General features: G+C 38.8%; 1 protein-coding gene across 2 annotated transcripts in view; it reads left to right on the forward strand.

Annotated features, from left to right (window-relative positions):
• Positions 1–12,848, forward strand: part of Agxt2 (alanine--glyoxylate aminotransferase 2) — a 35,817-nt gene extending 22,969 nt beyond the window's left edge. For both annotated transcript variants that reach the window (XM_051182545.1, XM_051182547.1), the window contains 4 exons: positions 814–905; positions 9,381–9,530; positions 10,732–10,830; positions 12,150–12,848. In XM_051182545.1, coding sequence (XP_051038502.1) covers positions 814–905; positions 9,381–9,530; positions 10,732–10,830; positions 12,150–12,257 — 449 coding nt within the window. In that variant the 3' untranslated portion in view covers positions 12,258–12,848. The remainder of the gene's footprint in view (positions 1–813; positions 906–9,380; positions 9,531–10,731; positions 10,831–12,149) is intronic.
• The last annotated feature ends 308 nt before the right edge of the window (positions 12,849–13,156 follow it).

The raw sequence follows: 13,156 nt of genomic DNA on the forward strand, positions 1-13,156 counted from the left end.
GTCAGATATCCTGCATGTCAGATATTTACATTAAGATCATAACAGTCACAAAATTACAGTTATGAAGCAGCAATAAAATAATCTCATGGTTGGGGGCCACCTCAACATGAAATGTATTAAAGGGACACCGCATTAGGACAGTTGAGAACCACTGCTTTATGAAATAAAGGTTAAGTTTTGATTTTCTATTGTTGTGAGACTTTGACAGATATTATTTCATGTGAACCACTGGTCGATGAAAATTATTTTGTATGTATTTCCTCCCAATAGTCAGCACATGTCTGAGCCATTAAACAAGGTATCTGTTTTCCTAGAAAATAAAGCTGCTTTCCTTATCCACATATTAGTCAGCTTAGGCTGACTAAGCAGGACACCATGGATCAAATGGCTGGAAGAACGGAAATTTATCTTCCCACAGATTTGAAGGCTGTCAAGATCAAAGTGCTGCCAGGGCTGAGGAGTGCCTAGGATTCTCTTCTAGCCTTGTGGATAGCCACCTTCACATCATTTCTCCAATGACCTTTCCTATGTATGCCCACACAGGAGAGATGAGAGGCACACTAGACTCTCTCACTGTTATAAAGACATTGTCCTGTGGGAGTTGGGCCTCAGCTTTGTGACCGTTTAAAGACTCGATCTCCAAATATAGTCACACTTGGTGCAGCATTTAAATATTCAGGGTTTAAGGGAACACAATTCAGTCCTTCACTGTTAGACGTGTCAAAAGGGAAATAAATGGATGTCATTTACAAGAGAAAAGTGACACAATGGGCAAGACTATGTCACTTTAACATCTTTATTTTCCACCCTCAGAAATTGCTAAATCTTTGGCTAAATGCCTACAACACTTCAACACGTTTGGAGGGAGCCCCCTGGCCTGTGCCATTGGATCTGCTGTACTCCAGGTCTGTTCTGTCCCTCACACCCACTGATGCCGTTGATTGCATGCACTAAGGAACTATTTTAAACCACACACTTTATCTGAACTCTGCCACACTGCAATTGTAAAGTAAGAATGTAATCAGTAATACACCAGTTTGAATTTCGTCTCCAGCTATTATTCTCTGTCCCTCTCTTTAAAGATTATTTCGGCTGCTTGAAGTTCTGAATAAGAGGCACTATATAATCACCTTCACATACATGGGAAATGTAACAATTGCCCTGAATTTTTCTTGTTTTTGGGTAGTATTTGTTGTATAGGCTTTAACAGCCATTCACCCTTTTAATTTTAGCTTTTGCCATGTACTATAAATGTCTCTCTTCTGTTTTATTGTCTTAAATGAAAAAAACTATAGAGAAACTATAGATTTTTAGCTGATTATATCAGGGTAATTCAGCTACTATGAAAAATACTGTTCAGCTCTATCACATTCGTTTAGCTTAATATTCGCCACTTTTATAATAATCTTGTCTGAGAATTTCATAGATACCTATAGTATGTTTTAATCAAATCCACTCCCCTTTTAATTACTTCCTTATAACCACCCACCACCTTTTCCTCCAAACTTCATGTGCTTTTCTTTTCTTTAACTCACTGAGTTTATTTAATGATGCCTGTATGTACATGTTTATGGGACCATGTACTGGAGCATGGGTAGCTTCTCAGGGCCCATTTTTCTAAAGAAAACTGTCTCTCCCTTTCTAAGCAGCCATCATTGGCTCCTCAATAGGAGTGGGATTTTTTCTTCTGGCTCATAGCATCCTGTAAAAGTAGTTCAGAGATAGGGCCCTGCCTAGCATGTTCAAGATATTGACAGTCCCTCAAACAATTTATGCCACCACATTTCCTTTGTATGGACATACTAGATTTTGTTCTATTAAAAATGCTTCTGCTATGAGTATTTATGCACAAAGTGTGTGTGAACATAGTCTATTTTCTTGTGTATTTACTTGGAGTGGTAAGTGTATATTTAACATTTGAAAATGAAATTCCAAGCTGATTTCAAAGTGACTACTATTTTGAATCTGACTTGTGATGCATTAGAGATTCCAGTTGCTCAGCACTGGCCAAGGTTTGTATCACGAAGCAATTGCAGAGACTTTGATTTCAGTCGCTCCACAGGGTCATTTGTAGGCCTGACTTGCATCTATCTCTTCAAGTAGAAAGGGTGTTGAACATCTTTTCATGTGCTTTTGAGCTATTAATATATCTTCTTTGGTAACATATATGTTCAAATCTTTTATCCAATTAATATTTGACACTTCTTGAGAGCTTTTCATATATTCTGGATACAAATCCTTTGCCAGATAGACATTCTTGTTTACAAATGTTCTCTGTCGTTCGTTTGCTTTGTAATTTTCTATTACTGTTTTTGTTTACTATTAATAGTAGAAGTAGTATTTGTGTGTAGGGTATTTGTGTATTTGTGTGTAATGTCTATCTTTAAACTTAGATGTGTTTCTTGTATGCAGCAGAAGGATGGATTCTGTCTTTGTATCCATTCTGTTAGCCTGTGTCTTTTTGTAGGCAAGTTAAGACCATTAATGTTGAGGGAGAGCAAGGACCATCGATTGGTAATGCTTGTTTGGTAGACTTGTTGTTGCAGTGGTATTGTGAATACATTTGTTCTGCTTTATCCTTGGGTTCTGGTGAAGTGGGATTATCTATTGCTTATGTATTTGTGAGCTTGGTTAACTTCCTTGGGTTGGAGTTTTCCTTCCATAACTTTCTGTAGGGTGAGATTTGTAGATACATACTTTGAAAATCTGTCTTTGTCATTAAATATCTTGTTTTCCCCATCTATAGTGATTAAGAGTTTTGCTGGGTATAGTAGCCTGGGCTGGCATCCGTGGACTCTTAGTACTTGTAGATCTTCTGGCCTTGAGAGTTTCCATGGAGTAGTCAGGTGTAATTTTGATAGATCTGCCTTTATATTTGGGGCATAGATGTTCAGAATGTCCTTTTTCCTTCGCTGCTCTTAATATTCTTTCTTTATTCTGTATGTTAGGTGTTTTGATTATTATGTGTAGAGAGGTCTGTTTTCTTTGGTCCAGTCTATTTGGTGTTTGGTATGCTTCTTGTACTTTCATGGGCATGTCCTTCTTCAGATGATTTTGTTGAATATGTTTTCTGCACCTTTGAGCTGGGCTTCTTCGCCTTCCTCTATGCCTATTATTCTTAGGTTTGGCCTTTTCATGATGTCCCACATTTCCTGGATCATTTGCCCAGTCTTTCTATTTCCAGCATTCTTTCAGTTTGTGTTTTCTTTATTGTCTCTGTTTCAGTTTTCAAGTCTTGAACCATTTCCTTCACCTGTTTAATTGTTTTTTATTGGCTTTCTATACTTTCTTTAAGAAATTTGTTCATTTCTTCCAATTTTTTGTTTGTTTTTTCTTCCGTTTCTTTAAGGGATTTTCTCACATCATCTTTGAGGGTCTCTATCATTTTTATGATGATATTTTTTAAGTCATTCTCTTCTGCTTCATCTGCTTTGGGGTGTTCAGGTCTAGTTGGGGTAGAGTCCCTAGATTCTGGTGGTGTTATGCTTGTCTTTCTATTGTTAGGTGTTTTCTTGTATTGCCATCTTCCCATCACTTCTTCCAGTAAGTGTAGGTTGGGTCTCTCTCTCTCTCTCTCTCTCTCTCTCTCTCTCTCTCTCTCTCTCTCTCTCTCTCTGTGGTACTCCCCAGGTGGGCTTAGGTGGGTCAGAGGTTCGATGTCTGTAGCTCTGGGTGGTCCAAGCTCTCTAGGAGCTCTCTCCTCAGGCAGGGGCCCAGCAATGGGGATCAAAGATCAGACTCTGGCAAAAAACTGGTGATGGGGGTCAAAGATCCTGAAGGCTAGGACTCAGGATGTTCTGAGCACTGATAGGAGGATCTAGCCTGGGCCTAGCACTCTCCAGCTGAGGCCTCTTTAGCAGAGGCCCAGTGATGGGGGGTCCAGAAGTGGGATTTCTTAAGCTCGTCTTCCATTCATTCTGGGATTTTCACTGGCTGCATCATGTGCAAGACTCGTGCACACAGTCTCAGCCAGTGTGAGTCCATGTGTGCAATGGTGCTGTCGAGGCCATGAACATTGTCATGTTCACTGAAGACATGTGTTCACTCCCTGAACCAACAAAGGAAGGGAAGTGATGCAGATGTCCATCTGAGAACTGATCACCCTACAGTCTCTTTTTGTTTGTGTGTTGACCAATGGTGGGTATTGATGCCATAGACAACAAAAAGACATTTCTCTGTTGAAAGTGAAGAGACATTCTTCATGGTCCCTGGGAGTGAACCAATCACTATTATTTTGCTAAATCGACTTAGTGATATAGTGCCCTACGTTCTTGTTTTATTATCCCATTATTCTATTGGAAAAATGTCCTTTTTGTAAAGTGTCCTTACCAAAATGTATAATGCCTTCTGCTTAAATAAGTTCAATCTGTTTCTAAAAGAACATCCAATGAGCTTTTAAAAATTCAGTTTATATGAAGAGAAACTTGGCTAGGGTCAAAGGTCAGTACAAATCATTCTGCTATTTTTACTTTCCTGTTTCTTCTTTTGAACTATGAATATGACTCACTCAAGAAATTTAAAAAGTGTTTTGGATAGCATTAAAGAAGTTAAAGCTCTTATTGCTAATTAAATATTTTAAGATATAATCAAGTCATGAGATGTGAGCAAGTGGGTAGAAATGTGACATCTGTTTCTCTTTGTTGACATTGTCAACTTTTTTCCTTTTATTGAAAATATTTTTTCACATAATACATCCTGATTATAGTTTTCCCTCCCTCTACTCCACCAAGTTCCTTCCCATCTCCTCTCCCAGCTGGTTCCACCCCATTTCTCTCTCATTAAAAACACAAAGGTTTCTAAGGAATAGTAATAAAATAAAATGTAATAAGATAGAACAAAATTTAACACCTCAAAATAAGACAAAACAAACAGGAGAAAGAAAGCTCAAGAAAGGGCACAAGGAATAGATACAGGCACAGAGACCATTCATTGGGCATTCAGTAATCCAGTTAAAGCACTAAGCTAGAAGCCATACTATATAGGAAGGACTTGGAGCGTGCGTGTGCGTGTGTGTGTGCATGCATAACCAAAAAAAGAAAAAAGAAAAAAAGGAAGGAGAGAAAAGCCCTGCCTGATGCAACATAAGACAAGGAACCTCCAAAGATGCCACCAAGTTCATTTTTTGTTGGCCATCCACTGCTTAGCATGAAGTCTGTCAGTAGTCTGTTTCCCCAGTGCAACTCCCTTGGAGAAAACTAAATATTCATTTACAAGTGATTACCAATTGGAGATTGCTCCTCAGGAATGGGGCATGTGTCCACTTCTTTCAGCTCTGTTTTAACTATCCTGGTGTGTGTGTGTATGTTTGAGGACAATTCTTAGCCTCAAGATCTGTAAAGAATTGTGTTAGAATTTTGATGGGGATTCCACTGAATTTGTAGATTGCTTTTGGTAGGATGGCCATCTTTACTATGCTATGATCCATGAGCATGGGAGATCTTTCCATCTTCTAATATCTTCTTTAATTTCTTTCTTCAGAGATTTCAAGTTTTTATCATATAAGTCTTTAACTTGTTTGGTTAGTGTTACCCAAGATATCTTACATTATTTGAGGCTATTGTGAAATGTGTTGTTTCCTGATTTCCTTCTCAGTCCATCTGTATATAGGAGGACTACTATTTTTGTTTTTGGTTTTTTTTTTGTTGTTGTTGTTTGTTTTGTTTTGTTTTGTTAATTTTATATCTAACTACTTTGCTGAAAGAGTTTATCAGCTGTAGGATTTCCCAGATGGAATTTTTAGGGTCACTTATTTATACTGTCTTATTATCTGCAAATAAAAATTTTTTTATTTCTTCCTTTAAATTTATATCCCCTTAATCGCCTTCAGTTGTCTTATTGCTCTGGCTAAGATTTCAAGTACTATGTTGAATAGGTATGGAGAGAGTAGACAACTTTATTTTGTTCTTGATGCTAGTGGAATTGATTTGAGTTCCTCTCCAGTTAAATTTATGCTGGCAATAGGCTTGTTTGTTATAAATTGCCTTTATTACATTGAGGCATGTCTCTTGCATCCCTAATCTCTCCATGACTTTTATAATAAAGGGGTGTTGGATTTTTGTCAAAGGCCTTTTCTACACCTAATTAGATGATTATGGTTTTTTTCTGTTTGTTTGTTTGTTTGTTTGTTTGTTTTGTTTTGTTTTTTTACTTTCAGTTTGTTTATATGGTGGGCTGCATTCATCAATTTTCATATATTGAACCATTCCCAGAATCACCGGGATAAAGCTTACTTGATCATGAAGGGTGATCTTTTTGATGTATTCTTTAGTTCAGTTTGCAAGTATTTTATTGAGAATTTTTGGTAAGGGAAAATGGCCTATAATTTTCTTTCATTGCTGGGTGTTGGCTCTTTATGTGGTTTGGGTATCAGGCTAATAATAGTCTTGTAAAAAATTTGGGCAATGTTCCTTCTGTTTCTGTTTGACCAGTATTGGTGCTTTGTTGTTGGTGGTGGTGGTGGGGTTATTTTTTTTGTTTTGTTTTGTTTTGGTTGGTTGGTTGGTTGGTTTTTTGGGTTTTTGTTTTGTTTTGTTTTGTTTGTTTGTTTGTTTGTTTTTTTGAAAGGCTGGCAGAATTCTGCATTAAAGTCATTTGGCCCTGGCCCTTTTTTAAGGGGGGTGACTTTTAATGACTGCTTCTGTTTCACTAGGAGTAACAGGTCCATTCAAATTGCTTATCTGATCTCAATTTAACTTTGGTAAGTGAAATGTATCAAGAAAATAATCCATTTCTTTTAAATTTTTCTAATTTGTTTAAGTAAAAGTTCTTAAAGTATGTCCTTATGATTCTCTGTATTTCCTTGGTGTCTTTTGACACCTTTTCATCTCTAGTTTTATAGATTTGTATCTTCTTGCCTCTTTAGTTAATTTGGATAAGGGTTTGTTGATCTTACTGCTTTCTCAAAAAAAAAAAAAAAAAAAAAAAAAAAACTCTTTTTCCATTCTTTTTCCATTCTTTGTATTGTTCTTAGTTTGTTTGTTTCTACTTTATTGATTTCAGAATTGAGTCTGATTACGTTTTGTGATCTACTCCTTTAGGGTGTAATTTCTTTCCTTTATTCTAGAGTTTCAGGTATGTTGTTAAGTTACTAATATGATATCTCTTCCATTTTTTTTATGTAGGCTGTTAATGCTATGAATCTTCATTTTCCCCACTAAGTTTGAGTGTGTTGTATTTTCATTGAATTCTAGAAAGTATTTCATTTCTTTATTTCTGTCTTGGCCAATTTTTCATTCAGTAGGGAGTTATCGGTTTCCATGAGTTTGTAAGCTTTTTGTTGTTTCTATTGTTATCTACTTTCAATCCATGATGGTCAGATAAGATGCATGGTTTATTTCAGTGTTCTTGTATCTGTTGAGACTCATTTTATAACGAAGTATGTGGTCAGTTTTGGAGAATGTTCCATGAGGTTATGAGAAGAAGATACATTATCTTATGTTTGGGTGAACTTTTCTGTAAATATCTATTAGTTTCACCTGGTTTACAATGTCAGTTAGCTCTAACATTTCTTTTATGAATGTGGGTGCCTATAGTGGCATCTTGTGCAAATGCCCTTTTGTTAGGTGCATGGATGTTAAGAACTCCATTGTCCTCTTGTCGGATTTTCCTTTGATGAGTATGTAGTGTCTGTCCCTATCTCTTCTGATTAGTTTTGGTTTGAAGTCTATTTTATTAGACATTAAAATGGCTATACCAGCTTGGTTTTTAAAGTCCATTTGCTTAGAATATCTTTTTCCATTCTTTTACTATGAGGTGATGCCTATTCTTTATGTTAACACATATATTTTGGATTCTGTAAAAGAATGGATCCTGTTTTTGTATCCATTCCCTTACTTTGTGTCTTTTTACTGGAGAAATGAGACTGTTGATGTTGAGAGATATGAATGATCAGTCTTTGTTGATTCCTTACACTTTGTGGGGTGTGTGTGTGTGTGTGTGTGTGTGTGTGTGTGTGTGTGTGTGTGTGTGTGTGTGTGTCCTCTTGACTGTCTAGTCTCAGGTTATTTATTCTTTGTGTTTTTTTGGATGTGGTTAACCCTCTTAAGAATGGGGATGGGCTAGGACAGGGAACGGGGGCTCCACAGGAGGGAGGAAAGGAGGAAAGCAGGGTCTTCTTCGAGGATTTGCTTAGTCTACTGGGAATGGACCAGAATGAGGTAGTCTGCTACAGAGTTGGGAATGAGACCTGGAGGTTGGGACTAGAGGAGAGCAGAGAGAATGAAAATCTGCAGTTAGCCTACCTGTTTCACTTACCAACTTGTTTCTCTGGCAGGCTTAGCTATCCAGTTCCCAGGGAATGCTTGCTGGAGTTGGAGGCTGGGATAAAGCAATGAGTTGGGGAAAGGGAGGTTGGAGGGGAAGATCCCGATCCCTGTGATCCACTGGATGGGAGCAGTGAGGGTGGTCAGCTACAGATCTGGGGATAAGACTAGGGGAAGGGTTTGGAGAAGGAGAAAGAAGATAGAGCTCCATAGTTAGTCAGCCTGCTTCTCTGGCCAGAATCCAACTTTGTTTGTTCAGTGTTAAGTCATCCCAACCAATCAGATAAGAAGGAGGGTTTAGGTTAACCAATCAGTCTTCAAAACATCAAGATCATCCTGAAATCATGCAATTATATTAGCTAAGAATAGAGGCAGTATTAATGTGGCTTGGCAAGAATCACTGATGCTATAGGCTGGGTGAGATGGTTCCCCAAGCAAAGGCATCTGCTGCCAACTCTGACCATTTCAGTTGGATTCCTAGTATCCACACTGTGGAAAGAGAGAACTGACTCTTAAAACCTATCATCTAACCTCTACATGTGCCCCAACACATGTACACAGAAAAATAAAAAAAAAAAATTTAAACCCATCACAGGTATCACTATAAGTGGAAGTTAGGTAAAAATCTTTTTATACCTCAGGTTCCTTAGCTATGGATGCACATGAGACTAGCTAAGGGAACCAGTGCCCCACACTGGACTTTTTGGACTATGAGAACCTATGTCTGGCCTAGGGAGGTCACTGTATCCCATGTGAAAAGCACCTATGGGATTTCCTTCCCCAGCTCATTTACTGCCTTCTCCACTATATACCAGTGCTTAGCAAAAGCTAGAGATAATGAACTTCTGCATTATGGAATATGTATCTATGACAGTTCTTAAGTGCTCACTTGCTTCTACAGGTGGGGAGATTTGGAGAAACCCTCTTTACCACAATTGTTTGGTTCCCTACAGCATATTTTCATGTGGCCCATGGTATGTCCACACCTGGTTCTGTTCTAGGTGCTGGTTGTCTAGTTGTGTTGCTGCAAAGAGGACCATGAGCACTTATCTCTCTGTGCTTCTCAGTCAGTCCTCCAACTTTTGCCCTGTAAGATTATTTAGGGATGTCTCTCAACAGGTGATCAAAGAAGAAAATCTACAGAAAAACAGTCAAGAAGTTGGTACCTACATGTTACTCAAGTTTGCTGAGCTGCGGGATGAATTTGACATCATTGGGGATGTCCGAGGCAAAGGCCTTATGATGGGGATAGAGATGGTTCAAGACAAGGTAATGATCTGCAGCTGTAGCAGGTAGTGTAGAGGCTAATAGGGTCTAATGAACACATATTACTCAAACTGTGAAGCTGTTGGTTACTATATGTAATACACTACTAAAGCCCATGGGAAAGGTGAGTAGGAAGCCCTGAGGGAACGCCTTTCTACCTCAGAGGCTGACCCATGAGCAGGAGCATTCATGGCTTGAACATCTAAATCTCTGAAACCACACAGAGTGATGATGATCCCTATGACTGATCTGTGAAGGAAATTGGGGATACCAGGGTCAGCAAAGTCACCCGGGACTTATTAAGTAGGACTGGAAGGGGTTCCAAGACAGCTATATATGGGTCATTTTAAAGATGATCCACTCTAAGCCTTTCCAGATATACCAATTTGTCCCACCATAAGGAGCATCTTTTTGTAGTGTGAAAGGCCTCTGGGTAATGCATGTACACTTAAGCTTGAAATGGAAACTAGAGGAACACATTTGTGCTCGTAGACTGAGAATGCAGGGACACACAGAAATGATTCAAACTCCAGCCCAATGTCACCAAAGTTAAAGTAGCATGTCTGAGCCCCTAGTAAGAGACCAGCCACAGTGCCTACAGATCTGACACGGCCTCCTGGCTCCCACGAACTTACTTTTCCTAATCCTAACAGTTGGAATTTTGAGGGAAGAGCAGTTCCACAAACACGGAAAATACTTAGCTTCACCACAGCTCCGTGGCCATGCTGTGGCCTGGGAAACATTTAGTTGCATTTGCCTTTGAGCAACTTCTAAACCACTTCCTGGACTTCGGAATGAACTCTTTAGCTAGGCAGAGCACCATAAAGAGTTGAAAATGATTTCAACACAAACCAAACAGATCCCAAATCAGCTATTAGAAACCCAACCCCCCAGGGTAGCCTTAAACGGAGCCAGGATTCATTTACTGCCTGCATGGAATTTCACTTTGTCTTTAGGAATTTTTTTTTGGATGAAGTAGAATAAAATCCAATACTTTTAATACCTCCCACCCTATAACATCCCCCCCCCCAAAAAAACCCTCTGCTTCAGTAATTAACAGCTTTATTTAATTAAGAGACATCAATTGCTTGAGTTTTGTTTTGTTGTGGTTTCTCCTGGGTCCCATGCCTGGGGAAATAATTCTTCTAACCATTCAAATACCAAATAGAAAACTTTATTTATTTATTTTTTAATATATTCACAGATGAGTCGCCAGCCTCTTCCTAAAACAGAAGTAAATCAAATCCATGAGGACTGCAAAGACATGGGCCTCCTAGTGGGCAGAGGTGGTATTTTTTCTCAGGTAAGACAAGAAAAGGTGGGTCTTCCTGGTGTGTTACTATGACAGGGGAGCCAGCTGTACATCTTCCGTGTTATGATAATGCTCAGGTATAGTCAAAAGAAATCGACAAGAGACAGCTTCTGCCACTAGAGGGTGATGTGGTAAAGTGATTCAGTTATCCATTTTTTTGTGGGCAAAAGAAAGGCATTAGAAAAGCCACAGAAACCAGATAATTCACAGCATGGGTGATTATAGAATCATTAACATTCATGCAAGTTATACATACATATGCATTGTATCATGTATCAATTAGTTCTTTCTCTGTGGCTTTGGAGCCTGTCCTGGATTTCGCTCTGTAGACCAGGCTGGTCTCAAACTCACAGAGAACTGCCTGCCTCTGCCTCCTAATAGTGGGCCTATGGGCCAAGCATTCAAATGCATGAGTCTATGGTGAGGTTAGGACAGAAAGTTAGGGAAGAACTCCCCTCAGTACACGAAGGGAAGTAGAGACAGGAAGGGGTCAATGTGTGCCAAGAGTTTAGAGAAGTGTGGGATTATGGAAGCAGAAAACAAGATTGATCAGGAAAAGGGATGGCCAAATGTGATATACAGGTAATCAGGAAGGACATGGCCTGGGAAATGCCCAGTGGGTCTCATGCCTTGCAGGTAACCTTAGTGTAGTAGTATCAGAAAGCTAATAAGGCAGAAACCACACTGCAGTGGTCTAGGAAAGATGAAGAGTATCAGCAAACCTTTTAAATAAGATTGAGTAAAAGTAGCTGGACATGGCAGCCCAAGCCTCTAATTCCAGCACTCAGGAGGCAAAGACAGGGAGATTTCTGTGAGTTCAAGGCCAGCCTGATCTACAAAGCAAGTTCCAGGATAGCTGGGGCTGTTACAAAGAGAATCCCTGTCTTGAAAGAAAAACAAAATATTGAGTAAAAGCAGGAAGAAAGTATGGTATTACACCTGTGCATTAACTCAGATACAGAATAGAGGAGATGATAGTGGGAATTGAGAAAACTGATGTTTTGTGATGGCAAAAACTGAGCAAGTAGGAGGTGGCAAAGTTAGATTTCAGGGAAGGCGATAGAAGGATGAGCAGGTAAACAGGTGAAAAAAAAAAATCCAAAGCAAGATGATATAAGGATTTGTGTAAAGACTTGAAGGTGAAAGAGACTGGAAGGGGAAGGAGGAAGTCAACCTAGTCAGAGGAATGTCATAAATATGATTTTTAAAATGAATGAATGAATACAGTTTTGGATTCTTGGTTTAGCCCATTTCTGGGAGTCCCATTTAATTCTCTGATGATTTGAGCTCCATTTTCCTCTCCTCCTCAGACGTTCCGCATCGCACCCCCGATGTGCATCACTAAGCTTGAAGTGGACTTTGCATTTGAAGTATTTCGCACAGCCTTACTTCAACACATGGAGAGAAGAGCTAAGTAAGATTTCTACAAGTGAAGAACCACGAGCCCCAAGAACTTCTCAACTATGTGCAGAGATGAATTTGAAGAATGTTGAGTTGAAACCACATATAGTAAGATGAAAACCTGCAGCTCTCCATAGTAATTGTAAAAGATCAGTAGGCACTGGCCATATTTTCAATGAAGCCCTATTCTCCTGAGAATTCCATCCTTCAGGAACAGTGTCTATCCCTGGCTCACAGAATAAGTCCTAATTTGTGTAGCTTAGTCTGTGTTGTTTCCCATTGCATTAACTGGTTTGTAAATGAATACAAGGCATATGTGTCACCGATGAATCCTGAAGGAAAACCTTTCTGTGCTAACACTTCTGAGGAAGCATTCCTTCATGCTTCTTTTCACACTGGAAATACTGCATCTCATAATGGCATTTCTCAATTCGCATCGGGCATCTGGAAGCCATGAAGATAAAGTGTGGTCACAATGCTACATCTGGAAAACGGTTGGAAGCTGAGTGCTTGGTAATATCGATGAGTCACGAATCTTGGAGCCATCTTATCTCAGGGTTTTTTGACTTATAAAATAATAAATTCATTGTACTGCTTACGACTTTAAATATTGTCCATTATTGCGGTTCAAGAGCATCTTGGAAAATAATACAGAAAATACCTTAGGGCGATAGTTGCACTGCAAACCTTTAACTCCCTGAAAAATATTTATCAGAGCTTATTATTCTCTGTTATGCCTGTCATCTTCTTATCTTCATCTAGATCTTTATTTCTACTATTGCAAATTCATACATAAAACTCTAGTCATTAGTATGTGCAATCATAAATCTATAGGTGTTAACTGAGCTGTGTCTTACAACTGGAAAATTTTTAAAATTTAACATACTCACTGAGTACTTAGCAGTAAACTTCATAT

Source organism: Phodopus roborovskii, unplaced genomic scaffold, assembly GCF_943737965.1.
Source record: "Phodopus roborovskii unplaced genomic scaffold, PHOROB, whole genome shotgun sequence".
In the NCBI taxonomy this organism is placed as follows: Eukaryota; Metazoa; Chordata; class Mammalia; order Rodentia; family Cricetidae; genus Phodopus; species Phodopus roborovskii.